This window comes from Aspergillus campestris (assembly GCF_002847485.1).
Source record: "Aspergillus campestris IBT 28561 chromosome Unknown P168scaffold_2, whole genome shotgun sequence".
In the NCBI taxonomy this organism is placed as follows: domain Eukaryota; kingdom Fungi; phylum Ascomycota; class Eurotiomycetes; order Eurotiales; family Aspergillaceae; genus Aspergillus; species Aspergillus campestris.
The window spans coordinates 444,176-468,740 of NW_020194337.1; the positions used below are offsets into that span (position 1 = coordinate 444,176).

Sequence of the window (24,565 nt, forward strand, 5' to 3'; positions counted from 1 at the left end):
GGTAATGGTAGCGACCCTCTCCTTATCCAGACTGCCGAACCTGGGGAGCGGTGCTTGTCGCAGCAAACAGTCCTGTGCGCCAGCGAGGGCACGGTCCAACAATGTGCCCGTCACCAGATCCACCGGTCATAGTCACGCCATCCTACTTCCGTCCTGGCCAACCGGACCGCTTGTGTTGTTCTATCGGGGCAATGGAAACAGAAGAGAAGTAGGGTCGAGTAAAGTTGGGTATATCGGTGTCGGTTGTGAGAAGATGGCGGTCCTCTCGTTCGTCAGGGTTATAGATGTTACAGTGGTCTGCAGAGAATAATCCGTTAGCCTTGTCCATCGCCTACCGTTATAAGAGTAAAACATAGGGGAGCGCAACGTACCCGAGATAGTCCTCCTTGATGGTCCCAATGGCGTTGATCGCCGCCACGTCCGGCTTCACACCGAGAATCTTTAGTCGCAGACTGGTGCCCTTTTCGATCACCTGGTCCGCATGGTCTGTATATTGTGGGGGCACCGTGTTTGGCTCCCACCGGATATCGGATGGGATGTTCTGTCAGTCGGTCAGTACCAAAGACGCCCGTTGCTGTCTCGCTCCCTTTTTCTCTCTCGGTCACCTACTTTGCGCGCAATAAAGACGGACAGTGGCCCGGCCAGTGTGAAGATTCCCGTAGGTTTGACGGAAGTCACGATAGCATCGACCTGCGTGATATAATCAGCATCCCGAATCCATCCTCCGTTGCCTAGAGATAAAGACAAAACGTACAGTCTCCCCGCGGAACGGCTTCCAGATGATCGCGCGGTATTTGATCGTGTACTCGGCCTGTCCCCCACTGGGCAGCACCCGTCCTTCGCCAATATCCACCATGTCCATCACACAGATCACAAAATGGTCACCGGTACAGCGGCCCTCCTCCTCCTCGTTGAGCCGGTTGATCAGATACTCGCGCACATTGGGCCCGAAGTAGGACGGGTGCAACGTGATGACCTTGGTCTCCTCCTTGAGAAAAAACATTCTGCCGGGATGTCGAGGTCGGCGCGACTCAGATCGTTAGTCGGTTGGTGAATTCGCGACGGCGGGGACCGGCGGTGGGAGAGGTCAGCGAGAGTCGAGTTCAGACCGTCCCAAGGACGTTGTATCGACCTGGGTGTTGATCTAGAAGAGATACGGTTCCGTGAGGCGACACGTATTTGGATAGTCCTTTTCTAATCCGGAAAGACAACGGATCTTGAAAGGTTGGTAGGAGGTAATCAGTAGCTCATGGCCAGCAACAAAACCCAGGAACTGCCCCAGCAAAGCCAATCGCCGAACGATCGCGACACTCCAAGAAAGAATGAGACTGCGCGGTGAGTATTTGGTGATGCGCCTGCCCTCGATGTAGGCAGATGCCAAAAGATAGCTAGTATTATATCACGAAGACGAGGCCGTCAATAATCCTCATGTCTGCCGCGCTGGATCGCACATGGCAGGCAGCAGCTGGGTGATCACGTGGCATAGACTCTGTGTGACGGTATCTTACATGCAACCACCACAAGAGCAAGGTAGAATCAGGTGTACCTGGGTAACTAACGGTAATACCGTTACACATGACGGCATCGATGCAAATACACACCTAAAGGACTCCGTAATGCTCCACCTCTTGGCGAGGTTACAATCAGGCAATAATAGTCTTAGCCTGTCTGTGTGATGAGGCGGACTATCTGACCACCACTAACGGGTCACTAACAGGGGAAATCAAGACTAGTCTGCAGTGTTATCTGGCTTTTTTTGTGACTTGCCTTGGCTCTCCGAAAGGGGGAAGAAGAAGCAGCAGCAGAAGACGTTTGAAATCTATAGTCCCATCCTCTCAGGGCTGAACCATTATCACGGACCATCATGGCTTTGAACTTGGAGAAGCAACTGCTCTTTGTGAGTCTCCCACAGATTTGGACGCAATATGATTTGGAGGGCGACCGACTGACTGCTATATCTCTAGTATGGAGCCTATCACAATAACCCGGTATAGATGCCTCCCCTCCCGTCTCGTCTTGGTCTTTTCCTTCCCCGTCCAGCCTGGACACTCATCGCTCATCGCTCATCGTTCAACAGGTGAACGTCGCCATCCACATCACCTGTGTGCCTGTCCTCCTGTTCACAGGTATCGCCCTGGTACGTTGTCCTCCCTGTCGTCCACCCCGCTAGCCCCCGGCCAACGATCCTAACTGCAAACCCCCCCAGGCCGCCAACTCCCCGACGCTGTTCCCCGTCCCCGAAGCCATCCAGTATGAGAACCTGCCGCCGAATCTGGGGACCATCGGCGCCCTGATCTATGCGTCGTTCTACGTCTTACTCGAGCCCGTCGCGGGGGCCCTGATCGCCCCGTTGCTGGTCGGCGGCGCCGCCTTCGCCAACCACCTCCTCCTCACGTACGGGTCGGACATGAACTACTGGTTTGGCGGCATCCACGTGGTGACGTGGTTGCTCCAGTTCGTCGGCCACGGCGCCTTTGAGCGCCGTGCGCCTGCGCTGCTGGATAACCTGGTCCAGGCGCTGCTGCTCGCGCCGCTGTTTGTCTGGATGGAGATTCTGTTCTTCTTTGGCTATCGGCCGGAATTGAAGGCTCGCTACGATGAGAGTGTGGAGAAGGCGGTTGCTACGTTCCGGGCGCAGAAGGACAAGCAGAAGGCTGCGAAATGATTCTTCATCGCCTTCTGGTAGGATGGACGTCTTGTACTGGATGCAGCGCTCGCACAGTCGCTGTCGTGATCTTGCCCCGAGTGGGTTTGTATCTGGGTTGTTGTTGACCTGGGGAGTTAGGTTAGGTAGTTGGAAGCTATGCTAACTATCGTTGGGAGAGTCGGAGCTGTGGTTGTTTTTCCATTCCCATGTTCATTTTCTTTCTTTCCCTGTTTTTATATTTTGCTTGTTTGCTTGTTTTCTTGTTTTTGCCATTCGCAGCACCATGTTTGAATTGAGCGATTGAATATTGTAATCAAGAGATTGGTATGCCTTGTATAGTTTATAGAGACGAGGATGCACCGGGATAACCCTGCTGGGCCTACACGTGACGCTGCAGGAAAGGGGTGAGGGGGCGGTTAGGTTATGTAACCGAAAAGAGGAGTTCCAGGGAGTTGAACGCATTAGGATGGAATTTGAAACCAGTTGTCCCGTGTAGGGTACCAACCAGGTATCATGGACTTACGGTGAGGTTGACTGAAAAGTAAACAAAAATTGATGTTTCTATAGTTACTACACAGAATACTATAGATACGAATCTACGGTGTAGCGATAGACCGATCCATTGACAGTAAAAAGAATGGAGTGGACGGACTAGAATCTACGCACCACTGAGGGTACAGCAGTCGGATCCATGGACGGTTGCTGTGACGAAAATGAGTGACTGACTCAGCCGTACCGATCCGTACCAGCCCGTCTTTCACACTACCCAGTATTAAGTATGTAAAGTGATCCGCAGATCCGAGAGTGTGTAAAGAAAGAGGAAAATTACCAGGAGCGGTTCCAGTATTAAGAGAAAATGAGAGAGAAAAATGAGAGGCCAAGGTGGCCCGCAGAGAAAAAAAGTAAGAAAAAAAAAGAGAAAATTACCAAGACGGATTACCCGGTCTACCGGTCTCTCCACTCTTCCTCCCGACCGTAGGCACTACCACACCAGAAAGAATTTGGAAAAGTATAGTCGGTTGTATAGAATTAATAGTATCAATAAAAATTATAAAGGAATAAAAATGTAGGATGGTTGTGGTAAACAGATAGTTACCACCTTTGGATTGATTAGTTGGTTGGGATGAAATCAAACGAGTCCCGTGAACGCACTAGGGCGGCTTCGGAGGTTACTGAGAGGCTCGGCAAACTGGGTTTAGTGCCAGACCTGAGAATCCTCCCAGCCCCGACGACAAAGCTCTCCCTCCCATCTCATCCACAATCTCCTCCTCTCCTCTTCTTCCTCCCCCCCCCTCCACCTCCCCCCCAATTATATCTCTCCTTCAGAGTATCAACTCCAACTTCCTCTGAACCCCCATCACAATGTTCAGAAACGCTCTGCGGCAGTCCAGCCGCGCCGTCGCGGCCGCCTCGACCACTGGCCGCATCGCCTCGGTGAGTCCTTTTCCCTTCTCGATCCATCCCTTCCGAGGGTCGACGACTATCCTCCTCGACCTCAAGATATCGAATTCCATCTCAGAAGTCATCTCAATGGGATGGTCGATCGGTCCTTTGCATGTCGCGAGGCTTGGGTTTCCCATTGCTCGCTTTTTTCTCCCTCGTCCATGACGTTAACAAATTTTGCGTTCGCTGCCAATTAGACTCGCGCGGCTGTCTCCGGCCCTCTCGCTGGTGCCTCCAAGCAGGTCCGTACCTACGCTGCCGAGGCCAAGGCCTCGCCCACCGAGGTCTCCTCCATCCTGGAGCAGAGAATCCGTGGTGTTCAGGAGGAAGCTGGTCTTGCCGAGACTGGACGTGTCCTTTCCGTCGGGTACGTAGGCCTAGAGGGTTCCCGAAAAAATTCGAACTCGGGACGGTGATGGCGGTGAAACGAATGACACCTGTCACGAATTCACCCTGCCATTGTTTTATCTCTTCTGATGCAATGGAAAACTAATTTGAATCGGTTGATAGTGACGGTATCGCTCGTGTCCATGGCATGACCAATGTCCAGGCTGAGGAGCTGGTCGAGTATGTATCCCTTGGTATCAAATTTTTTTTTTTCTTTTGGAATTATATCACTAACGGACTATTAGGTTCGCCTCTGGCGTCAAGGGCATGTGCATGAACTTGGAAGCCGGCCAGGTCGGTGTTGTGCTGTTCGGTTCCGATCGTCTGGTCAAGGAGGGCGAGACCGTCAAGCGTACCGGAGAGATTGTATGTTATCTCCTTGCCTGTTTTAACAGGTTGAAAGGCAAAAGAAAGAAAAAGACAATGCTAATAATATCTTTCAGGTCGATGTCCCCGTCGGCCCTGAGATGCTCGGCCGTGTCGTCGACGCTCTGGGTAACCCCATCGATGGCAAGGGCCCCATCAACACCACCGTCAAGAGCCGTGCTCAGCTCAAGGCCCCTGGTATCCTGCCCCGTCGCTCCGTCAACCAGCCCGTGCAGACTGGTATGAAGTGTGTCGACTCCATGGTGCCCATCGGCCGTGGTCAGCGTGAGTTGATCATTGGTGACCGTCAGACCGGTAAGACCGCTGTCGCCCTCGACGCCATGCTCAACCAGCGCCGTTGGAACAACACCAGCGACGAGAGCAAGAAGCTGTACTGTATCTACGTTGCCGTCGGCCAGAAGCGTTCCACCGTCGCTCAGCTCGTCAAGACCCTTGAGGAGCAGAACGCCATGCAGTACTCCATCGTCGTCGCCGCCACCGCCTCCGAGGCTGCTCCCCTGCAGTACCTGGCCCCCTTCACCGGTTGCGCCATGGGTGAGTGGTTCCGTGACAACGGCCGCCACGCCGTCATCATCTACGACGATCTGTCCAAGCAGGCCGTCGCCTACCGTCAGATGTCGCTGCTGCTCCGTCGTCCCCCCGGTCGTGAGGCCTACCCCGGTGACGTCTTCTACCTGCACTCGCGTCTGCTCGAGCGTTCCGCCAAGATGAACGACAAGCACGGTGGTGGCTCCCTCACCGCTCTGCCCGTCATCGAGACCCAGGGTGGTGATGTCTCTGCCTACATTCCCACCAACGTCATCTCCATCACCGACGGCCAGATCTTCCTCGAGGCCGAGCTGTTCTACAAGGGTGTCCGTCCCGCCATCAACGTCGGTCTGTCCGTGTCCCGTGTCGGTTCCGCCGCCCAGGTCAAGGCCATGAAGCAGGTCGCCGGTTCCCTGAAGCTGTTCTTGGCTCAGTACCGTGAGGTTGCTGCCTTCGCCCAGTTCGGTTCCGATCTCGATGCCTCCACCAAGCAGACCCTGGCCCGTGGTCAGCGTCTGACCGAGCTGCTCAAGCAGAAGCAGTACTCCCCCATGGCTGTCTCCGACATGGTCCCTCTGATCTTCGCCGGTGTCAACGGTCTGCTCGACACCATCCCCGTCAACAAGGTCCTCGACTGGGAGACCGACTTCCTGGCTCACCTCAAGAGCACCCACCCCGAGATCCAGGAGACCATCGAGAAGGAGGGTCAGGTCTCCAAGGAGATGGAGAAGAAGCTCAAGGAGGTCACCGTTGCCTTCAACAAGGCTTTCAACGCATAGGTGAGCCATTTTTTTTTATCCAAAAAAAAAGGCACTTGGCTTTGATATCTGATTAGCCTACCTTGTACTGTTTTATTCCTGACATCTATGTGTATAGACAAGATAGCTTGTACAATTTGAGACCACTTTTGTTCGTTACTTAAAACCGCTGGAATCGGTTTTGGGCGGTGTATACCCTCAACCAGGTGTCACCTACCTACCGAGATCTCTGTAGCTTTCCTATCAAGGACAAAACGAGGTGGAATCGATGACAACAAAAAAGGGCAAGGCCAAGATACGATTTAATATCCTGTACGTTTAGAAATTTCGCGTAGCAGGGGGGGAGCAATCCCATGATCCTGGAAACTGGTTGTCAAAACCATGCAGGGAAACCTGCACCGAGATAATGGATTTTCTTTCCCCTTGCTTTCGCTTGCAACAGCCTGAATATGATTTCTTTTGTGTTTTATTTGCTTGCGTAGTAGCTTGATTGTATTACTGGTTGGTAACTATCTATCTATCTATTGAGTAACATAAGACGCTGGATATAGCCTGATGAAAGTCTGGTTGGGCTATATGGAATCTGCGTCTGGTGGTCCTGGACCGAGTGTGTATCTGTTTATCATCTTATTGTTTGATTGAGCTCAATGGACATACCTCGTGTTGACATCATTGCGCGAGGGGTCTGCATACCTGTTGAGATCAGTTGTTGCCTTTACTTTACACTCTACCTGACTTCTTACAACAACTTCGACAGGGCTACAATGGTGCCCAGTTGGACAGAAACCGCTACGGGCTACTCTGTAGACTAAAGTCTACTCCCAGACAACAGCAGCAAAGCAACCCAAAGCAAAGCACAAAACCGAAAGAAGTAACACAATTGGGTAATAGTAACCTAACAAATAAATAAGAGTAAAGATCAAACCAAATCCAGATAAGATCCATATCGCTTCCCAACACCATGGAATACCGCCGCCGCAGCAGCCCACCATCATCCCACTGTCATAAATCCCATTCCATCCCAACCCCAGCATCAATCACAATCACCTCTTCAAATCCTCCCCAGCCCCCCTCTTCTTCTCAATCTCCTTCAGCGCAAGCCTCAACACCTCAACCTCGCTCGCAAGCCACTGGTGCAGCGGACGCGCGTGGAACGTCCCGTCCGCGGCGAACCAGCCTGCGAAGGAGGTCTCAATCTCTTTGTTTTGGAGGGTCTTGCCGGCGGCAGATTTGTATTCGATGTGGAGCTTGTAGAGCGGGGAGTGCTTTTTGGAGGAGGTGCGGATGGAGATCTGTTTTGGTTTGTTAGTAGTTGGTTCTTTTTCTTTTTGGGGCGATTGAGAATGGTGGGGTGTATGTTGTATGTTGTATGTTGTATGTGTGACACGCGCGTGTGTACACACACACACACACACACACACACACACACACACATATATAATGTAAATCAGAAAAAAGAGGAGAGAAGACACATACCGTCTCGCCCGACGCGCGCTTCCCCCGGAAGACCTCACCCGCCTCGACAGCCCAAACCCAATACGTGAGGAAAGTGTTCAGAGCAAAGTACGTGCCCACAGCCGCAATAACCCATGGCGAGCGGGTAGCCTCCCAGCCGAGGTATCGGTCTGCGTAGAAGGTGAAGGCGCTGATGGCGACGGCCGTGTAGCCTACCAGGAAGTGGACATTGGTTTTGGTGTGGTCCTGGGTGAAGGTGTAGGGTTGCGGGAGGGAGGTGAGGAAGGGGGCGAGGGAGTCGTCTGTTGTTGATTTGAGGTCTGTGTTGCTATAAGATTAGCTTAATTGATTGGGAAAATGGAATTTGAAGGGGAGAGGCTGTCGTCGTGGGGTTGGAGTCGCGATAGGTTTGGTGAGTATAGTATAGATAGTGCTGGACTGACCGTTTGTGGAGTAGACGGGCACTTTGACCTGCTCTGTTGACGCCATTTCGAGGTTGAGAAGGCTGTAAATTATGCCTTTACACTCTCTCAAATTGATCAAATTCGGAACCGAAAGAAACAAGTTTGACTTGGGGAAGAAAGAGAGAAATCGATGTTGTAGAGCGCTGACGAGAGTTGCGGCGAGCTGTCCCTTTGACGGAGCTGAGCTAAAGCGGCGGGCGATTCGGCGCTAGTTGCGAACCCGCCGTGCTTCTCTCGTGGGGAAGAGAGAGACCTCACTTGGTCTTGCTTCCACTGCCACCCCAGCTCACTTATTTAATCTTAATCCACCACTGTCATCCACTCTGCCCACCATGGTGTCGCAGGGGCTGGAGCAGACGATCGTTCGGGATCCGGCTCTTTTGTGAGATTTTCCGTCTGCCCCCAGGAGGGCTGAATGCTAACGCGTTGAATGTCCAGCTACTGGATCCTGATTCCCATCTCCATTGTCATGGCATGTCTCCCCAGACAGCTTTGCCAATTCGAATATAGTCTAACACAAGTATAGATCCTGACCGGTATCCTCCGTCACTACGCAACCGTCCTGATGAACACCCCCCCGAAGCCGCCCTCAACGCTGGCCGAATCTCGCGAGCGCCTCTCCATCCTGCGCGGCGTCAACCTGCGCAACAATGCCTCTGCAGTCCTCACAAAGGAAGCCTTCGAGGCACGGAAGAACTACCTCGTCTCTGCGTACCAGAATGGCGAGTTTCTGAAAGACCCGGAGAACCGCGGCCAAGCGCCGGCCAACCCGATGACGGATCCCGCCGGCATGGAGGCCATGATGGGCATGATGAAGGGGAACATGATGATGATGATCCCGCAGACGCTGATCATGAGTTGGATTAATGCGTTCTTCTCGGGGTTTGTTATCTGTACGTCTGATTTGGTCTGTGGTTGAGTTTATTGGGCGCACATGCTGATATGGAAATAGTGAAATTGCCGTTCCCTCTGACCATCCGGTTCAAGTCGATGCTGCAGTCTGGTGTTATGACTCGTGACCTCGATGTGAGATGGGTGTCGAGCTTGTCGTGGTATTTCTTGAATCTGTTTGGCTTGCAGTCTGTCTTTGGTTTTATTCTGGGCAGCGACAATGGTGAGTCTTTTGATATTACTCACCTTTCCCAATCTCGTCCGTCCGTGGGCAGGATATTCTCACATATGCTAATCTATCTCTTATAGCCGCCAACCACATGTCTCAACAGATGTCCTCGATGAACCCTGCCGCTGGCGTTAACCCTTTCCAACCCGGCCAAGACCCCGACAAGCTGTATCAAAGCGAGGCCGAGAACCTGGAAGTCCTGGAGCATTTTTGCATCCTTGATGGGATTGAGGATCGGATCCTCCACAACATCGCCCCGAAGTATGGTTATACCTTCTAAGTAGCTTGCTACGGGTGCATCCACTTTTTGCTTTGATCTTGGAAGAAATGTATGGCTGAGCGATTGGTACGACATAAAATAAGAGAGAAAGGCGTCTAATATCATATTTCATTGTCCTGGTTACATACATTGTACTACTTGCTCAAGGCTTTATAATACAAGGATATATACCATATGCATATTGATCTGATATAGAATGAGCTTCATACTACTCTTTGTCTCCGCGCCTTGAACAAGGCCGTTGTCAGGATGAGGCTTGCTCCATTGTGCTCTGCCTCCCACAATGGATGATACAAAGGTTGACGAAGCTATCAAAGCTATTCGTCCGTTCTCTACATGAGTATAAAACTGTAGCAACACCCCTGCATCACCACACACCACCTATACAAACATCCCAAGCCTCAGTAACCCCAGGCAAGTATAACCCAACCCTAACCAACAACAACTCCAACAACAGCAACCATGACTTGACCCTTCGACTACTACCAAGACCAAGGCGAATCCATAACCTTTACAGCAGACACAGCCCTCCTCTACGGATGGTGCACCAGGAAGCCCCAAAAAACAACATCATCCCCGCTCCCCACCCCAGAAGACACACCCCTCCCCAAAGTCAAGCTCGCCCTCCAACCCAACCCCCAGCCCGAACCAGGATCCCTCAACCCGGACGCGCAGGAATTCACACCCTCCAGCGAATACCGCGACCGCAGCGCCAAACCATGGTGGTACTTCATCGACCTGCGCGGACGGACCGTCATCGGCGAGTGGGGCCTGCTGGAGGAGATATATAGTGAGATGACGCGCGGGAATGCGAGCCAGTACGAGGAGCCGCAGAGGACGATCCGGGGGGGCGTGTGGTACTGTGTTTTGGTTCCCGATGAGGTGCGCAATATTGGGAGTGCGTATATGCTGAGGTATACTAGGCTCGTTGTGAAGTGGTATGTGAGGCGGTTTGAGAGGATTGCGAAGCGGGTGGAGAGGGCGAGGGGGTTTGAGTCGTCTGAGGAGGAGGTGGGGGAGGTGTATTTGGGTTTGGATGAGGATTGGGATGGGGATGGGGGTGGGTTGAATGGTGGGGGGAAGGTAGGGAAGTGAATTGGTTTTGAGATTATGGGGAGAACGTTCGGTAAGTTGTCTCTTTCCTATTTTTATTGATCTATTGATACATATACCAATCGGAGTATGGGCTCTATCTCCATTCAACATTTGTATCTTGTAAAACCATGAATTGTCCTGTAGATTGATGTCGTAGAATTAGTAGCAGTGTATACTTGGATTATGATATAGTAAAAAACGTGATAATATTGCGTAAGGTCATCAATAATGTCAAAAGTCAAACCACAAGAAAGACAGACAAATATCATAAATCATAACTCGTCAAATACAGCCAATCAACGATAGTTGATGACACCATTAAGCGTCCACACCTCGCCGTTAGCGACTTGCTCCGCTACAGCATCAACCTCGACATTGCCGGGTTGGATCTGTAACGCACGTTAGCAAGAACCGATAAGAAAGAGAACGTAGACATACGTAAATTTTGTCCCCATCTTTCTTCCAGCTCAACTTCTCACCCGCAAGAGTCTTCGCCTCTTCACCCTCCTTCCAAGGACTGGTAGTGACGATGTGGGCTCCGACAAAGCGCTCCAGGTTCTTCCTGGCGCGGTCCTGGCCTGCCTGCCCCTCATACGCCTGCGCTTCCCCATACTGGTTATAGTCATCGGGGTTCTCCCAGGGCTTGCGAGGCAGGGCCTGAATGGCAGAGTTGCGAGGCGCAAGAACAGTGGCGTTCTTCGACGTATTGTTGAGGTGAGCTTCGATGGACTCGAAATCGCGGGTGAGCGAGGCAAAGATGTTGATGCCGCGGGTCTTGGGGAGGACGTCCGAGATGATCGGGTCGCGGGCGTTAGCGCCCTCGTTGTTGTTTGGACCAGGCATGACAATCTTGGGAAGAGCACCTCCCATCAAGGGTTGTTGTTTGCTGAGCCACTGCCTGACTTCGCTGTTGTCTGCGAGGGGACGTTCGTGGCGGAGGTGTGGTGAATCGACGAGGAAACCGGGTAGACGCTTGCGGAGGGAGAAAGCAGGAAGATCCCAAGCGCTGACAGTGCAGGTTATTGCAAGAAAGATAAATACCGAGATAGCCAACATGTGCCGCAACATGATGATACTGATGTATGACCGCGAGGGCCTAATAATCAAGAGCGACAGGCCAAGGAAGTGCTCGATGTGGTCATCGGGGGATGACGCAACAGGCCGGATTGCCAACGTCCCACACGTGATTTGCGGAGGGACGAGCGGCACGTGACGAGCGAGGGTTTATCGATAAGGGCCCATCGGCCACAAAAGGCGTCATTTCTTGAGGGGAAAAGAAGTCCATCCCACTCGTTTTCCCCGCTCATATCGCAATCATGTCCGCATTGCAGACGTTCCTGCTGGTCGCTGACCATGATAAGCAGGAGGCCAAGCAGATCGCGGAGCGAATTGCCCACGGTAAGGACGGAATGGTTCCCTGACAGCCGACTGAGTTCTAACAATTGGTGCAGATGTGGAGAACAAGAAGACGACTCTGATCGAGGTCGTGCAGTCCTTGGGAGAGTATATCAACGACGAAGACCCTATCCTGCGCGGCAAGGCGGTGTCCTACCTTACCGCTGTCATTAAAGCGCTCCCTCCGAAGTTCCTCACGAGGCAGCAAATCCAAGTCCTTACCGCATTCTTTTGTGACCGCATCGAGGATGGAGGGGCTGTTGCGGGGTTGGAGACACTGCAGAAATTGGACCGGTTCAACAAAGCATTGGCGGAGGAGGTCGCACAGGCGTAAGTTAGGGATTGCTGATTCTTCGATCTATATGATCGCATGAACAATGAGGAAACAAGAGTGCGAGGCAATGGCTGACAAGTGGATAGGATTTTCGGGCGCTTCCAGGAACTGCAGTCGAGGTCTCAGTCCCAACGTTTCCAAGTATATCAGCTGCTCAATGAGTTGATGCTGAACCACCGAGACGGTACGTACACCTGTATTTGACATTGGAGTTTTGATGTGTTGACCAAATGAATAGCTCTGCATGAGATGGGCGATGAATCTCTGGTGGGAATAGTGGACCTTATGACCGGCGAAAAGGACCCGCGGAACCTGATGCTCGTCTTCTCGATCCTAAAGGTTGTAATGGTGGAATGGGATATCTCCAATCACGCCGAGGTATGCATTTTCTGTCCCATGCTGTTTGACCGCTAGCTAACTGTCGAAGGTCTTGTTCGACTCTGTATATAACTACTTCCCCATTACCTTTAGACCACCTCCGAACGATCCCTACGGCATCACCGCGCAGGATTTGAAAGATCGTCTCCAGGACTGTATCGCTTCCAACAGCCAATTCGCGCCTCATTCCGTCCCGTCTTTGTTGGATAAACTTGACTCCACCTCCCCGAATGTGAAGGTGAGGAATGCCCTCTCCATCCAACACGCAGACACACTAACTTTTTACAGAAAGATGCTCTTAACGCGTTGATTGCCTGCATCCATGCCTACAATGCGGATGTTGTGTCCACCTACTCGATCACAATTTGGGATGCCTTGAAGTTCGAGATCCTCAACGCCCAGGAGGAGTTTCTCTCCGAGCTCTCTCTGCAGGTCCTGCGCGATATCGCTGCGCGCTTGTCGGAAGGTGTCACGGAAATCTCCGACCAATTGCCTCTGGCACAGTACTTGCGGCCAATTACAAGGGAATGTAACGATCAGTTGCGGGAGCCCCAGCAGAAGCAAGCGAAGCCCGCCCAGCAAATCCTCAGCTCGACATCTGCCGCCTCTGCTGTCTCGTTTACATTGGTCGTACGGACGATGGTTGCACCGCTCCTGACCTTCTATCAGGAAGCTGATGGCATCGCTAAACAGCGAGCTCTCCTGGAGACCCTAGTGGTTCTATTCGACTCGGCCATCAAGGTGTTTGGAGAGTGGAAATCCTCCGACCCGGAACCCACCATGGAGAATCCTTTGCTTGAATTCAAGGATCAATTCTCAGAGATCTTTGGCCAGGCTCTGATGGGTGTCATCAAAGAAGAGGTCTCTTTCCGGACATCTGCACTCAAGGGTCTTCTGCGCCTCTCGACCTTGCGCAACTACTTCCAAGATAACGAGATTGGCCTATTCGTGCAGTATCTCGATGAAATCCTCTTGAAAGAAGAATCAATTGGCCGGGACGACCTCAAAAAAGAAGCAATCAACGCTCTGGCCGTGATTTCGAAGCACACCCCCCGACTGATTATGGACATCACCTTCCCGGCGTTCGTGGCGACCCTCCCTGAAACCGACGATGGAAACGGCCCCAACTACATCACGACGCTGGAAAGCCTTGCCCAAATCAGTATCGAAAAGGACATCTTTGAGACACTGGTCCGACGTCTCTTGAGCAAGCTGACCGTTCTGCTGCAAAAGGAACAGCCTGGTAGTGCCGAGTACCCGCGGGCCCTGCTCTTGACAATCCTCTATGTGATGAACCAGCGAGACATGAGCAAAGACCCGAACCTGGATCTCTACTACGACCGCATCGTCGTCACTCTATGCCGCAGCGCCGCAGCGACCGCATCAGGCAAGGCAACCAACAACATCCTAGCCGATGCCACCGTCCTGGACATCCTCGGCAGACTGTCGAACCTGATCGTCCGGTCTCTCCCCAGGAGCAAACAAGACGAAGTCGCAGAGAACACCTACACGCTCTTCGCCAGCGCAGAAGACTTCTCCCCGGTGCCATTCGCCCCATCAACTAGCGACTCCCACGAGCGCACGATGATCCTCTCGACCTACCTCCTCGCAGGCCTCCCAGCCGACACCGCCAAGCTCCCCCACACGCACCCCAACATGTCGGCCCTCCTCACAGACATCACCAACCGCTCAATCACCTCGTCCGAGTCCGGCGAACCAGCAACGCACCTCGCCTTCCTCCGCCACAGCGCCCTTCTAGTGAACAAGTTCCTCCCGAAGGCAGACCTCAACCTCGCAACGGACACAGTCTTCACCCTCCTCCACCAGATCACCGAGCAACAAACCCCCCACACAACAGGAACCATCAAAGCCGCCTTCTGGCTCACCAAAGCCCTCGTCCTCCGCCTCGCCCCCAAAACAACCGACCTCCTAACATCCCTCCTCTCCCTCCTCTCCTCCCCCTCCCCCCAAACAAGCACAACAGCCTCCCGCAGCTTCTCCATCCTCCTCTCCGACGACGACATCCTCTCCCCCACAAACGGCGCCACAATCCGCCTCCTCTCAAAGCAACGCGTCTTCACAACCCTCGTCCCCCTAATCTCCACCCGCATCCGCGACGTCAACATCACCAACAACACCACCCCCAACCAGCAAAACCCAGACCACATCAAACCTGCCCACCTAACAGCCCTATCCGGCCTTCTCTCCACCATCTCCCCAAAACTCGTAACCCCCGAACTCCCCACCCTCCTCCCCCTCCTCCTCCAAAGTCTCGACCTCCGCACCGCAGACTCAGACTCGCTCGCCGTCCGCGCAGCAACCCTCGAGACCCTAGCCGTCATAATCCGCGACAACGGCGTCTCCGTGATCGAAGAGTGCGGACACGTGCAGAGCCTCGTCACGCGTCTGCTAAACACAACCACCACCAATAACAATAACAGCCCGCGTCTCCGCGCCGACGCAGTCAAATGTCTGGCGTTGCTGGCGGCGGGACAGCATTCTCACGCTGATGCGCCTGCTGTTGCGAGAGCCGGGAAGCTGTCTCCGCTTTTGCCGGTGAAGAATCAGGTGTTGCGGGCGTTGCGGTTTGTGTTGGATGATCCGAAGAGAGATGTGCGGAAGGCTGCTGTTGATGCTAGGGCGGCTTGGTTGAGAGGGGTGGATGATGCCCCTGAGGAGGAGGATTGATTAGATTATTGATCTAATGGTCGATTGATTGGTTGGATGATTGGATAAAATTCTGTTGTAGATTTTCTGGTTTTTAGATGTTACTTTTTTTCTATTATTGTTATGCTTTATGCTGTGTTATGCTATGCTTTACTTTTGGGGATGAGAGTGAATGATAACTGAGATATAGAAATCACTGGAGTTGCCTCTTAAGATTGAGACATAGTTTAGTTTGAATAGGTTTTGACAGTATAATGATCTTGGAATGGACAAATTTCAACACCTCTCATTGCTCATACTAGCTAACAATGGGTTCAATTCAACTTAGGCCTCCGGGCCATGAGCCTGCAGCTGAAGATGACGATTGCCCGGGGGTGAGCTACAAAACGACTATGCCATGGGTCTGATCTGTACCCCTCTCACCTCCAAGCTGAGCCCTACTACCACCGCACTTCCTCGTCATACAGCCACTCCCCCCAGCTCCGATAACACTTGATACCCACCACACCCTCTACTTCTTATCAATTCGAGGACAGTATGGCTCTGGGAGGCCGTGCTGGGGAGGAAGGGGTCCGGGTGATTGGTGCGGGGGGGAGGGACATGGGGCAAAGCACCGAAGCATAAAGAAACAATAAGCAAAGAAAACCACCACAAACAGAACATAATCACCAGTAATCCACAGGAACGGACGGCGCAGAAGACGCAAGCGTCATCTCTTGGTTGTAGGGGTTGTCGCTCTCTATCTCTTTGGGACTCTCGTGTCCAAATTCGGACATCTTGACGACTGCCTTCTGCTCCGCGGCCGAGTTCGTGACCTTGCCGCTCGAGATTATCGGGGTATTCAGAGACCCAGAAGCCCCCACTCGTGCAGCATCAATCCCTGGTCCGACATTCCAGTAGCCCACACCGTCGGTTTTCTCGACGACAGTCTTTGCAACACGCAAGAGGTCTCCGATCCCAGCGGTGCCGATGGCCACTGAGACCGGACTCGGGGTCTCGGTGATACCCAAAGATCTGTTCTCAAAAAGCGTGGCATCTCTTCCAAACAGATCAACACCTCTCCAGTCTTCGGTCGCCTCCCCGACTTCGATGTTGGCATTTTGTCTGAGGAGTTCTTCAATAGCAGGGCTGACGAGAGAGGCTTCATACCACAACCGTCCGTTCTTGAGCATATCTGGCAATGACGTGCACCGAGCTCTCAGGGCCTGCTTGCACGAGGAACCAACGCCGAGAAAAAGATCTTGCACCTCCGTAACTTGCAGAAAGACATCCTGGAATCCACTGTCACTGCTGGTGGCTACGCTTGCATGGTCCTTAACGTCTGTTTCGCTCGAAGCTCCCGTGTCCGCTGCCACCGCTGTTGCTGTGTTGGGGGATATGTTCGATGAAGCAGGACCGTTTGCTGCAGGGGGACTCACGGCAGGTTGACGCATATCCGTTGGGCGGATGTACCGATGGCGCGTCCAACGCTTCATGAATGCCTTCTCAATGACGATGTTGTTTCCCTCCGGGATCTTGGTGAAAATCCGAATCAGGCCCTTCTCAGACCGGATACATATGTGATCGACAAGATACTTGGCGGCTTCTTCGAATTCCGGGTGAGAGCCTGCTTCGTAGCAGAAGCTGCCACTTGTAACAGCTCTTGCATCCCAAATCTGGCCAGGGAAATGCAAATTCAATGCACCCAACTCTGCAGTTGTGTTGACGATTGTATATCCACCTTGTTCATCAACTGTAATAATCAGGCGTTGGTCGGATTTCGTTCGGCAGTGGAACTCATAAGTGACCTTGTAATCTGTGTATTCCTGCTCGAAGATGCGACGCTTTCCATCCTGCTTCGAAGTTTTCAGGTCCACAAGGTGGTCAACATCACACCCCGAGGATGTCAGTCGATTGAAGAACTTGGTAGTTGGAGGAACAAGACCGCTGCGAGGCTTGAAGATCCGTGTCCATTCATTGCAAGAAATCAAGCCTTCTTTGTACGACTTGGGTAGAAGAGGGATGAGGATGAGCCCAATCTGGACTTCCAGAGTTAGTTTACCCGGAAAACATTCCGCAACCTGCAAGATAGGCTCTATCGCTTCACGGAGACCTTTGACGTCGTCGACTATGCACGCCTCGGCTTGTGATCGCTGTGTGCCTTTGGCGGATCTCCCCTCCTTTTCGACGTGCGAATGGCTCTGTGATGTTTCTGGATGCTTTCTCACAGGCGTTTTGATAATCCCCCAGGCGTCCTCTAAAGTACCCTGTCTCTTTTGTTTCACTTGTTTGGCCGTCTTGTGGTACATGACTCGGTGGAACTTCCTCGAGCTCACTTCGTCTGACTGCCGTTGCTCGTCTGGCCTATGGACCCGCTCAAGTTCCATAAGCTTCTCCTTCGCCAGCTGTCTCGTTGCCTGACGCCGAGCCTCACGGATGCTAATGGGTGAAGTGTCTTGACTGGAATGGCCGACTTCTTCCGTCTGATCGCGCAAAACCTTCTTCAGATACAGAAGCCGCCGATTGTGATCGGTCAAATCTTCAAGAAACGAGCAGGGTTCTTCATCCACGAAAACAAGCTCATTGGAGCATAACCTTTGAGGAACAAGTGGGGGCTGTTCGAAAGAGATGAGTGGGAGCTGAGGATTGGAATCATAGGCCTCAGTAAAAACATCCAACAGCATGTTGTCCTTCCTCTGATTTGCAGCCTTGGAATCTCCATTCTTCCTCACAGGTGACAGACGTGATAGTCTGTTCAAACCATACTTGGTAACATCGAAGCTTGGCATGGGAGGGCCCAGTTGCCACCCAGGTGCTTTGGGAATGGATGGGCCACTTGAGTGATCACCGTTGTTTCCTGACCCAGAATCGCCAGTAGAGTCCGAAATGTTTGGTCTGTACTCCATCTTCCATCGTCGGCGAGGGGTTGGGAAATCTTCATCTGGAACGTCCTGCACTTTTTCGGCGAGAGGTTCCAATGAAGGTTTCGGAGGCGATGGAATCAATGCAGGCTGACCTGAAGCGACAGCCTTCCTTGCTTTGATACCAGGCGGTCTTTTGACTACTGTAACGGGGGTTACTGGGCATTCAGGCTCAGGCTCAAGGTCTGAATCGGTTGGTTCAATCCCAGCACGCTCGACAACCCATTGATTTACCTGCTTAGCTTTTTCCGCTGTCAGATAGGGGTGCGGAAGGGAGATCCCAGAGGCAAAAGCTTGCAGACTGCCAAGTCCCTTATCTTCAATGGTTTCTATGGCCAGGAACTCGTCCGCATCGCCTAGCTCTGCAAAAGAAAAATCATGCCAAATACGCGATGGCCCGGCTTCATTGGTCACATGAGGGGGATGGACGAGGTTGTCAGGCTTTTTATGCTCCTGTGCATCCTTGTCGAAAGAGTAAAGCACCGTCACAAACATTTGACCGAGTTGTAGATTTGCGCCCTCGGTGGAGTCCGTCAAGACACGACGCAGAGCCACATTGTTCAGGGAGCTGTAATTTTGGATACTGTAGCGAATGTGGTCGCCCGTTTCCGAAATACCCACGTGTGCCACCAGGGGGCTACTGTAGTACAACTGTTGGATATTGTCAGTGATGAACGCTGGCTAGAAGTTCGATGACGACGCCGACTCACCAACGGTTTCTCAACTCGTGTCAGTCTCTCCAATGCATCGTTGACGTCCCCCTCGCTTCTGCCCGAAACTTCGATACCCTTGGGGTCGGGCAACACCAGAAGCTTAGTACCTGTGATATCCCCAATCTGGCCGAGAATTTCTTGGAAGTCAACTGCAAAGCACCCCGCACCGCCAGTAGATGACTGCCAGCTCTTGATGACCGGATTTCCAGAAACCACACAGTTCTCGTCAGAGCTGTCATCCAAGTCGAGAAGACTCCCCGTTTCGTGCTTATCAGCAGTGGCCATCGGGGAACCATCCTCATCGGAAAGGCCGAGAGGGACATCCAGCTGATGGATTCGAGGCATCTGAGTAGAGAGGAGGGTGAGTACAGGATGGAATGAAGCCACGCAAAGTTTTGAGGTCGAAAGGTGACAGGACTTACGTCCAAGAGGTCTTTGTTTTGATGTTCATTGATGAAATCAGAGACAACGGCTGCAACCTTGATGGTGTGGTCTCCATCGTGTACTTTCACCGTAAGGACCTATATACAAGTGACATGTTAGTTGAAGGTGTCAGGTAGTTACAGTTGACTGCCACTCACCTCATCGGGTTTGAAATACTCGCAGTGGAACTTGGCGTCAGGGTACGTGGTGCTGAGATACCAAGATTAGTGGACTCGTTCTACCGACCGTTTCCAAAGACTCACTTGATCCGTTTTTCGAGCTCCTCAACCTATAGTGTCACTTCGTTAGAAGGGAAGAAGACGCGGTGGGATTTAAAGAGCTCACTCACCCCGATCTCCTCAAACCCCCACACGGAGCCGACCGTCAGTCGGAGCATAGGGTCCATCTCGAAGCAGTGTACTAGGGGTGTAAACCATCCAAGAAAGAGAAGGGAGAGCTCCAGAGCAGCTGTAGATATCAAGCTTGCATCTCAAAGGAACGATGCAAAGTACGAAACAGAGGGAAAGAAGGAGAGAAAAGAAAGAAAGATGGGGGAGCGACGGAGAGGCAAGAATTGGCAAAAAGGAAATTAATTCTGGAGGAAAAGAGAAGAGGGAAGTGAAGAAAGGAGATTCACTGGGCAACGTGATGTTGAATGAGCAGGTGCGATACAGCAAACACCAGACGGCCCAATGCAGCAGGTGAAGGGAAGACAGCCTGATCACTGACCCTCATGGGCAGTGACTGCCAATACCAGCTTCAGGTGTCAGTCCTCAAGTGATAACAATCAACTGTAGTAGTTACCTTGGGAAGTGAATTGGTCTGAATTAGGAAGGAGCGAAGGTCTTTCCGGTCCAGTCGAACGTAACTCTCAAATAATATGATTTCGCCTTTTGCAAGGTACCTAGCTTATTGTCTCTAGTAACAGATGGTAAATATGTAGGTAGTCTGTCATGTATTATGAACAGGCCAGACAATAACTATTAAGAATGGTAATTTGACACAGGGAATATGGCAGTCTATCTATATCTTCACCCTGGGTATCAAGCAATCCCGAACTCCAGCAACCTCTAGTGGCGATCGAATAGATGCAGTATAGATAGAAAGAAAGGAATAAAGAAATAAAAAGATCAAAAGAAAGAAGAAAGGGCACACGGTAGGTAAACGTGCGTCCTCCGAAGAACGGAAAAGAAGCTTCAGCTCGTCAGTCAACACAATCAGTATGGTGGTAGGAAGACACCGCATACCTGAGTATTTACGGTCAGGCGCGCACGACCCGCGTGTTTTGCCTTATGGGGGGGCATCGGGCCAGAGTGTAAAGGTTGTCGACGAGTAAGAAGGGAAAAGGGCCAGACAGAGTCGTTCTTCATTCCGCGCCCTTGACCTCGTCCTTAACGCGCATCACCCACTTCATCCGTCCTTCGGTCTCCTTCAACGAGGCGAGAGCAGAGTCCAAGGCAGCCTCCTTCTGACGGCTGTTCTCAATCAACATCCGCATCTCCTCGTCGTTGGCATTCCTATAAGACTCGTACGTCTGGAACAGCTGGTCGAACTTCGCCCGAGTGGCCTCAATCTCCCGGTCCTTCTCCGCCAAGAGCTCATCGTACCGCTGCAGATTGACATCCCTCGTATCGTGGGTCTTTTTGAGCGCCACGTAATCGTCCCGGATGGTCTTGAGCCGTTTCTGCTGATCCGCCCGTTCGCGCTGGCCCGATTTCGCCAGCACATCGTACTGTGCCTGGTAATGGTGCGCCGTCTCCTGCAACGTGGCGGTTTGGCGGTTGAAGTCCTCGCGGGTGTCGTTCATCAAGCGGTTGGCTTTGCTGGTTTCCCCCTCGGCGCGCAGTCGCCGGTCCTTCTCCGCCTGGGCCTCGGCGCGCAGTTCGTCGAGCTTCCGGTCCTTGCGCGCAATCGATTGCAGGTTCGTGTCGTTCGCTTGCTCCAAGTTCCGCAGACGCTCGGTCATATTCTGGACCTGGGTCTTGAAGACTTCGTTCATCCGCTGGGTCTCTTCCGCCCGCGAGCGGTAGACGCCGCACTCGCGGGTCAGACGGGCGATATCCTCCTGGAGGTTGTGAATGACCCGGCCCGACTTGCCCGTCGCCGCGTGCCCGACCGCCGAGGACCATTCCGTGCCGGGCGCATCGCCGTTGGAGTGGTTCGGCGAGCCATTGGTGTGGTGGGAGGAGGGGGGCGTCACGGGTTCTGTAGGAATGCGCATGTCGGGTGAGTGTTTGAGGTTCGAATCGGCTCGCTCCACGGTGGTCAACGACGCCGACGATGACGGAGACAACCAACCTGCAGAGGGCTCCACCATGGTAGGTTCCCGTTGTTGCTCTGGCGATTCGATCCCGAAGAGGCCGTTGTACTGATGCATGTTCAATTCGGTTTCCACATGGGGTAGGTTGACACGCGGGGGTTGAGGAAGGTCTGACGTAGGTGCCACGAGCAAATTCGAGTTAGCATCGTTGTTCGTCCTGGGGGACTTCTTGGCCCGACCGAATCGGGCCATAGTCGGCATGGTGAAGAAAAGGGGCAGGAATGTTGGCGGAGGAGTAGGAAGAAAAGAGAGAAGCCCGAAGAATGGAAATCAAAGGCCCGAAACGAGGGAAGGGGAAAATAGTCAGCGGGCAATGCGGCGGAGATACCATGAGGCTGCAGCAAGGAGCCAATTCAGGGATCAACGAGCTCCAAGACTGCACCCAAGCCAGCTGTTGCCTTTAACTTTTGGAAGCAAGATTTCAGACAACTTGTGATGACTAGCAAAAAGGTACTTGAAGAAGAAATAGACGGGAAAGAGGTGGGAGGAAATTGCAAGACATGGCGTGGAGGAGCGAGCAGGATGCGCGGGCATTGAAAGCAGTAAGGTACAACATACCAAGGAGTGGATCAAGGGCTTCAGTAGGTTGCAGATCTGTGACAGGCCTGTTGAGAATTAGTGCTGGATGAACATGAACTAACAATTAATATCAGAAAAGTAGAAACACAAATGAACGCGAGAAGAATATAGTGACTTGATGGATCCTTAATCTGGCCGCTAATTGTCGGTCCTTGGTTTGATTCTTGCAATTTGTTGACTCGTACGATGACGCTTATTCAGCGGCGAAACACGGTGGTAACGCGAGAGGATCAAAGGAAAGCACGGAGAGGAGATGGATCATGCATCAACTTACTTGTTAGACTGGATGTGTGGTTTCTTACAGGATTTGCAGCTGGTTAATCAATCGATGGGGAGAGGAGGGTCGATCGTGATGGTCTCAGGAGTAATATAGGCGAGAAAGGAGGTTAGTGGAACAGGGGATGATGCCTGTAAACTGATGTAATAACAATGATGGACAGGAATCTGCGAGTAAGAAAGAGAGACAAAAAAAAGAGAGAGAGAAAAAGAAAGAGAGAAAACGAGAGACAGAAGGAAACCGATATTATAATAAACCCCAAAGTATCTTTCCTTTCATGACTGGAGACAATCCCCCAGTCTGCGATTTTCGATGAAGAAGAACCAAACTTAGAAGCGGGCGCTAGAACCTATCCTGACGGTGGATCCGGGTGGGAAATCTCAACTGGCGCCTGAAACAAGTCACACTGGGGTCTATGGGACTGATGGAGGGTGGTCAGGTTGAAAATAAGAGGGTATAATTAATTAAAAAGATCCGCATGGATCCTGCAGACTGAACCTGGACTACCTATCACGATTGATTCTCTGTGTTGGGCACCACGCACCCAAAGAGGGGAGAAAGGGAACCAGATCAGAAATAATAACACGAAAAAAAAAAAAAAAAAAAAGAAAAGAAAAACAAACAAACAATGACCAATCCATACTTGCCACAGACCCCCCTGGAATCCTTCCAGAGGATTGATCCTCCCAGTCCGGGGCAGGATATAAGAGATACACCATTGGGTATAGAGACATAATGGAAACGGGACAACCACCCCCGCAAGACACCGTTCAGAGCACGTCCAACTGCAATCCCTGCTTGAACACCGCATGTCTCTCGTTCAGCAAACGACGGTTTTTCTTATAGTGTAGTATGACATCCTCTACACCCAGGAGAACATTCCAGCCTGGAGAGAATGTCACCATGTACAAGTTAGAGAGACCCAGTCGACAGGATACTCGATCGATTTAACGGGTGAAGCAGAAGATGACAACCGCCATGCCAAAGATCAAATTCAGCGAAAGGGCCTGGAAAGAGGCAGTACCAGTCTTCATCTCAGCGGGCACGGCACTTCTGCCGGACGTGCTATTGGCAGTATGAACGCTGGACATGTTGACATGACCGTTATTACCCTTGGCCACCGACGGCTCCGGAGAAGGAGGAGGAGGCGGTCCCTTGGAAGAGGGGGGGCCGTTGGGATGCTGCACGGAGATCAGCCCTGAATAATTGATCTCACCACCTTGCGTGATTCGAAAGGCGTAGTCATCGCCATCTTCGAGATCATCTGGCGGGGTCCATGTGAAGGTACCCCCTCGGGCATCGGTGATCAGGGTATCGACATGGTCGAGATTAACCGCAGAGCCTTTGCGGAGATCGATGGTGCTATCCTATCCGACCATCTTGGTTAGCAGGAAGGCGATACCAAGGTCAATACCCAGAAAGGTGCAGGATTTACCACAGCCAGGCCGCCTTCCCAGTTCACAGTGGCAGGCTCTCCGGGGTAAAGGGTTGATGGCCACTGGGTGAACTGGACTGCGTTCGAGACGCCGAGGTGGGCCAAGCACACGCAGGTGGCGAACAGGGATTTGGTGAAATACATGGTTGGATAGATGGACGCGAACGGGAGTTTAGTGATATGTTATATGCAATGCGCGATGAGTATGCAGAGATCGGATAGTGGAGATATCAAAAGTCTTGTCAGATCAGAGCACGTTGTACAGGGGAGCGACAGAGAACAAGATATGCAGTTGTTTTGATTCTCGTGGCCAAGGTCCCTTCCTGATTGAGACTTGGAACACGATAGGGAAGGAATTAACGCTGCTTGATGCTCAATGATGATCCAAACTCGAAAAGGGTCTACCTTCTAGAATCTTGGATATCCGATGCAGAGCAATATTTAAGAAGAATAGAGAGCGGAGTGAAAGAACTTGGGCCATGATAGCGAGATCCTGCGTATTTATCTCCCATTTCGCAGCATTCTCCTGGTTGTTGGCTTTATTCTGGCCTCGCGACATGGTATGTCGCGCCTTCTTCTT

At 52.1% G+C, this 24,565-nt stretch overlaps 11 protein-coding genes across 11 annotated transcripts; 5 read left to right on the forward strand and 6 right to left on the reverse strand.

The window, feature by feature from the left end:
- Nucleotides 1–287: 287 nt before the first annotated feature.
- P168DRAFT_315576 (DNA-directed RNA polymerase II subunit RPB7) lies at nt 288–1,003 on the reverse strand (the record flags this gene model as incomplete). The annotated part of the gene is made up of 4 exons (XM_024839919.1): nt 288–297; nt 372–541; nt 610–690; nt 755–1,003. 4 exons carry the CDS (start codon nt 1,001–1,003, stop codon nt 288–290), a joined length of 510 nt encoding a protein of 169 aa, XP_024695644.1.
- A 786-nt stretch (nt 1,004–1,789) lies between these two features.
- On the forward strand, nt 1,790–3,163 carry P168DRAFT_324506 (2-hydroxy-palmitic acid dioxygenase MPO1). The gene is made up of 4 exons (XM_024840844.1): nt 1,790–1,897; nt 1,965–1,988; nt 2,078–2,137; nt 2,207–3,163. Exons 1-4 carry the CDS (start codon nt 1,865–1,867, stop codon nt 2,663–2,665), a joined length of 576 nt encoding a protein of 191 aa, XP_024695645.1. The 5' UTR covers nt 1,790–1,864; the 3' UTR covers nt 2,666–3,163.
- Nucleotides 3,164–3,998: 835 nt separating this feature from the next.
- P168DRAFT_287554 (F1F0 ATP synthase subunit alpha) lies at nt 3,999–6,316 on the forward strand. Its single transcript, XM_024836602.1, has 5 exons — nt 3,999–4,081; nt 4,288–4,457; nt 4,601–4,657; nt 4,723–4,843; nt 4,921–6,316. The coding sequence occupies exons 1-5, from the start codon at nt 4,010–4,012 to the stop codon at nt 6,169–6,171; spliced, it is 1,671 nt and encodes a 556-aa protein (XP_024695646.1). The 5' UTR covers nt 3,999–4,009; the 3' UTR covers nt 6,172–6,316.
- Nucleotides 6,317–7,013: 697 nt separating this feature from the next.
- Nucleotides 7,014–8,220, reverse strand: P168DRAFT_324508 (signal peptidase complex subunit 2). The gene is made up of 3 exons (XM_024840845.1): nt 8,049–8,220; nt 7,627–7,925; nt 7,014–7,442 (listed from the first exon to the last, which is right to left on the reverse strand). The coding sequence occupies exons 1-3, from the start codon at nt 8,092–8,094 to the stop codon at nt 7,194–7,196; spliced, it is 594 nt and encodes a 197-aa protein (XP_024695647.1). The 5' UTR covers nt 8,095–8,220; the 3' UTR covers nt 7,014–7,193.
- Nucleotides 8,221–8,348: 128 nt separating this feature from the next.
- On the forward strand, nt 8,349–9,636 carry P168DRAFT_302057 (ER membrane complex subunit EMC3). Its single transcript, XM_024838612.1, has 5 exons — nt 8,349–8,451; nt 8,508–8,541; nt 8,596–8,962; nt 9,022–9,183; nt 9,270–9,636. The coding sequence occupies exons 1-5, from the start codon at nt 8,402–8,404 to the stop codon at nt 9,467–9,469; spliced, it is 813 nt and encodes a 270-aa protein (XP_024695648.1). The 5' UTR covers nt 8,349–8,401; the 3' UTR covers nt 9,470–9,636.
- Nucleotides 9,637–9,752: 116 nt separating this feature from the next.
- P168DRAFT_302058 (uncharacterized protein) lies at nt 9,753–10,564 on the forward strand (the record flags this gene model as incomplete). Its single annotated transcript, XM_024838613.1, has 2 exons — nt 9,753–9,792; nt 9,966–10,564. 2 exons carry the CDS (start codon nt 9,753–9,755, stop codon nt 10,562–10,564), a joined length of 639 nt encoding a protein of 212 aa, XP_024695649.1.
- A 175-nt stretch (nt 10,565–10,739) lies between these two features.
- P168DRAFT_324510 (uncharacterized protein) lies at nt 10,740–11,632 on the reverse strand (the record flags this gene model as incomplete). The annotated part of the gene is made up of 2 exons (XM_024840846.1): nt 10,740–10,953; nt 11,003–11,632. The coding sequence occupies 2 exons, from the start codon at nt 11,630–11,632 to the stop codon at nt 10,861–10,863; spliced, it is 723 nt and encodes a 240-aa protein (XP_024695650.1). The 3' UTR covers nt 10,740–10,860.
- A 234-nt stretch (nt 11,633–11,866) lies between these two features.
- Nucleotides 11,867–15,499, forward strand: P168DRAFT_324511 (MET18/MMS19 family protein). Its single transcript, XM_024840847.1, has 6 exons — nt 11,867–11,962; nt 12,016–12,289; nt 12,380–12,477; nt 12,532–12,671; nt 12,721–12,909; nt 12,960–15,499. Exons 1-6 carry the CDS (start codon nt 11,881–11,883, stop codon nt 15,357–15,359), a joined length of 3,183 nt encoding a protein of 1,060 aa, XP_024695651.1. The 5' UTR covers nt 11,867–11,880; the 3' UTR covers nt 15,360–15,499.
- Nucleotides 15,500–15,960: 461 nt separating this feature from the next.
- P168DRAFT_263994 (uncharacterized protein) lies at nt 15,961–19,929 on the reverse strand. The gene is made up of 6 exons (XM_024834832.1): nt 19,724–19,929; nt 19,638–19,663; nt 19,533–19,584; nt 19,374–19,472; nt 18,949–19,296; nt 15,961–18,889 (listed from the first exon to the last, which is right to left on the reverse strand). Exons 1-6 carry the CDS (start codon nt 19,778–19,780, stop codon nt 16,004–16,006), a joined length of 3,468 nt encoding a protein of 1,155 aa, XP_024695652.1. The 5' UTR covers nt 19,781–19,929; the 3' UTR covers nt 15,961–16,003.
- A 595-nt stretch (nt 19,930–20,524) lies between these two features.
- P168DRAFT_86859 (uncharacterized protein) lies at nt 20,525–21,974 on the reverse strand. Its single transcript, XM_024842191.1, has 2 exons — nt 20,622–21,974; nt 20,525–20,568 (listed from the first exon to the last, which is right to left on the reverse strand). The coding sequence occupies exon 1, from the start codon at nt 21,893–21,895 to the stop codon at nt 20,741–20,743; it is 1,155 nt and encodes a 384-aa protein (XP_024695653.1). The 5' UTR covers nt 21,896–21,974; the 3' UTR covers nt 20,525–20,568; nt 20,622–20,740.
- Nucleotides 21,975–23,497: 1,523 nt separating this feature from the next.
- Nucleotides 23,498–24,129, reverse strand: P168DRAFT_302063 (GPI anchored serine-threonine rich family protein; the record flags this gene model as incomplete). The annotated part of the gene is made up of 2 exons (XM_024838614.1): nt 23,498–23,917; nt 23,986–24,129. 2 exons carry the CDS (start codon nt 24,127–24,129, stop codon nt 23,498–23,500), a joined length of 564 nt encoding a protein of 187 aa, XP_024695654.1.
- Between the last annotated feature and the right edge of the window lie 436 nt (nt 24,130–24,565).

What these genes read in the sequence shown, in the direction of transcription:
- P168DRAFT_324506 (XM_024840844.1), top strand. Translation starts at nt 1,865, where the DNA reads ATGGCTTTGAACTTGGAGAAGCAACTGCTCTTT. An exon ending in TGGAGAAGCAACTGCTCTTT is followed by an intron (nt 1,898 to 1,964) that starts GTGAGTCTCCCA and finishes CTATATCTCTAG; the next exon opens with TATGGAGCCTATCACAATAA. An exon ending in TGTTCACAGGTATCGCCCTG is followed by an intron (nt 2,138 to 2,206) that starts GTACGTTGTCCT and finishes AAACCCCCCCAG; the next exon opens with GCCGCCAACTCCCCGACGCT.
- P168DRAFT_287554 (XM_024836602.1), top strand. Translation starts at nt 4,010, where the DNA reads ATGTTCAGAAACGCTCTGCGGCAGTCCAGCCGCGCCGTCGCGGCCGCC. An exon ending in CAGGCTGAGGAGCTGGTCGA is followed by an intron (nt 4,658 to 4,722) that starts GTATGTATCCCT and finishes ACGGACTATTAG; the next exon opens with GTTCGCCTCTGGCGTCAAGG. An exon ending in TCAAGCGTACCGGAGAGATT is followed by an intron (nt 4,844 to 4,920) that starts GTATGTTATCTC and finishes AATATCTTTCAG; the next exon opens with GTCGATGTCCCCGTCGGCCC.
- P168DRAFT_324511 (XM_024840847.1), top strand. Translation starts at nt 11,881, where the DNA reads ATGTCCGCATTGCAGACGTTCCTGCTGGTCGCTGACCATGATAAGCAG. An exon ending in GCGGAGGAGGTCGCACAGGC is followed by an intron (nt 12,290 to 12,379) that starts GTAAGTTAGGGA and finishes ACAAGTGGATAG; the next exon opens with GATTTTCGGGCGCTTCCAGG. An exon ending in CCACCTCCCCGAATGTGAAG is followed by an intron (nt 12,910 to 12,959) that starts GTGAGGAATGCC and finishes AACTTTTTACAG; the next exon opens with AAAGATGCTCTTAACGCGTT.
- P168DRAFT_324508 (XM_024840845.1), bottom strand. Translation starts at nt 8,094, where the DNA reads ATGGCGTCAACAGAGCAGGTCAAAGTGCCCGTCTACTCCACAAACG. An exon ending in GCCCGTCTACTCCACAAACG is followed by an intron (nt 7,926 to 8,048) that starts GTCAGTCCAGCA and finishes ATAGCAACACAG; the next exon opens with ACCTCAAATCAACAACAGAC. An exon ending in AGCGCGCGTCGGGCGAGACG is followed by an intron (nt 7,443 to 7,626) that starts GTATGTGTCTTC and finishes AAACCAAAACAG; the next exon opens with ATCTCCATCCGCACCTCCTC.
- P168DRAFT_86859 (XM_024842191.1), bottom strand. Translation starts at nt 21,895, where the DNA reads ATGCCGACTATGGCCCGATTCGGTCGGGCCAAGAAGTCCCCCAGGACG.
- P168DRAFT_302057 (XM_024838612.1), top strand. Translation starts at nt 8,402, where the DNA reads ATGGTGTCGCAGGGGCTGGAGCAGACGATCGTTCGGGATCCGGCTCTT. An exon ending in CTTCTCGGGGTTTGTTATCT is followed by an intron (nt 8,963 to 9,021) that starts GTACGTCTGATT and finishes ATATGGAAATAG; the next exon opens with TGAAATTGCCGTTCCCTCTG. An exon ending in TATTCTGGGCAGCGACAATG is followed by an intron (nt 9,184 to 9,269) that starts GTGAGTCTTTTG and finishes TATCTCTTATAG; the next exon opens with CCGCCAACCACATGTCTCAA.
- P168DRAFT_263994 (XM_024834832.1), bottom strand. Translation starts at nt 19,780, where the DNA reads ATGGACCCTATGCTCCGACTGACGGTCGGCTCCGTGTGGGGGTTTGAG. An exon ending in GGGGGTTTGAGGAGATCGGG is followed by an intron (nt 19,664 to 19,723) that starts GTGAGTGAGCTC and finishes GTGACACTATAG; the next exon opens with GTTGAGGAGCTCGAAAAACG. An exon ending in AGTATTTCAAACCCGATGAG is followed by an intron (nt 19,473 to 19,532) that starts GTGAGTGGCAGT and finishes ACTTGTATATAG; the next exon opens with GTCCTTACGGTGAAAGTACA.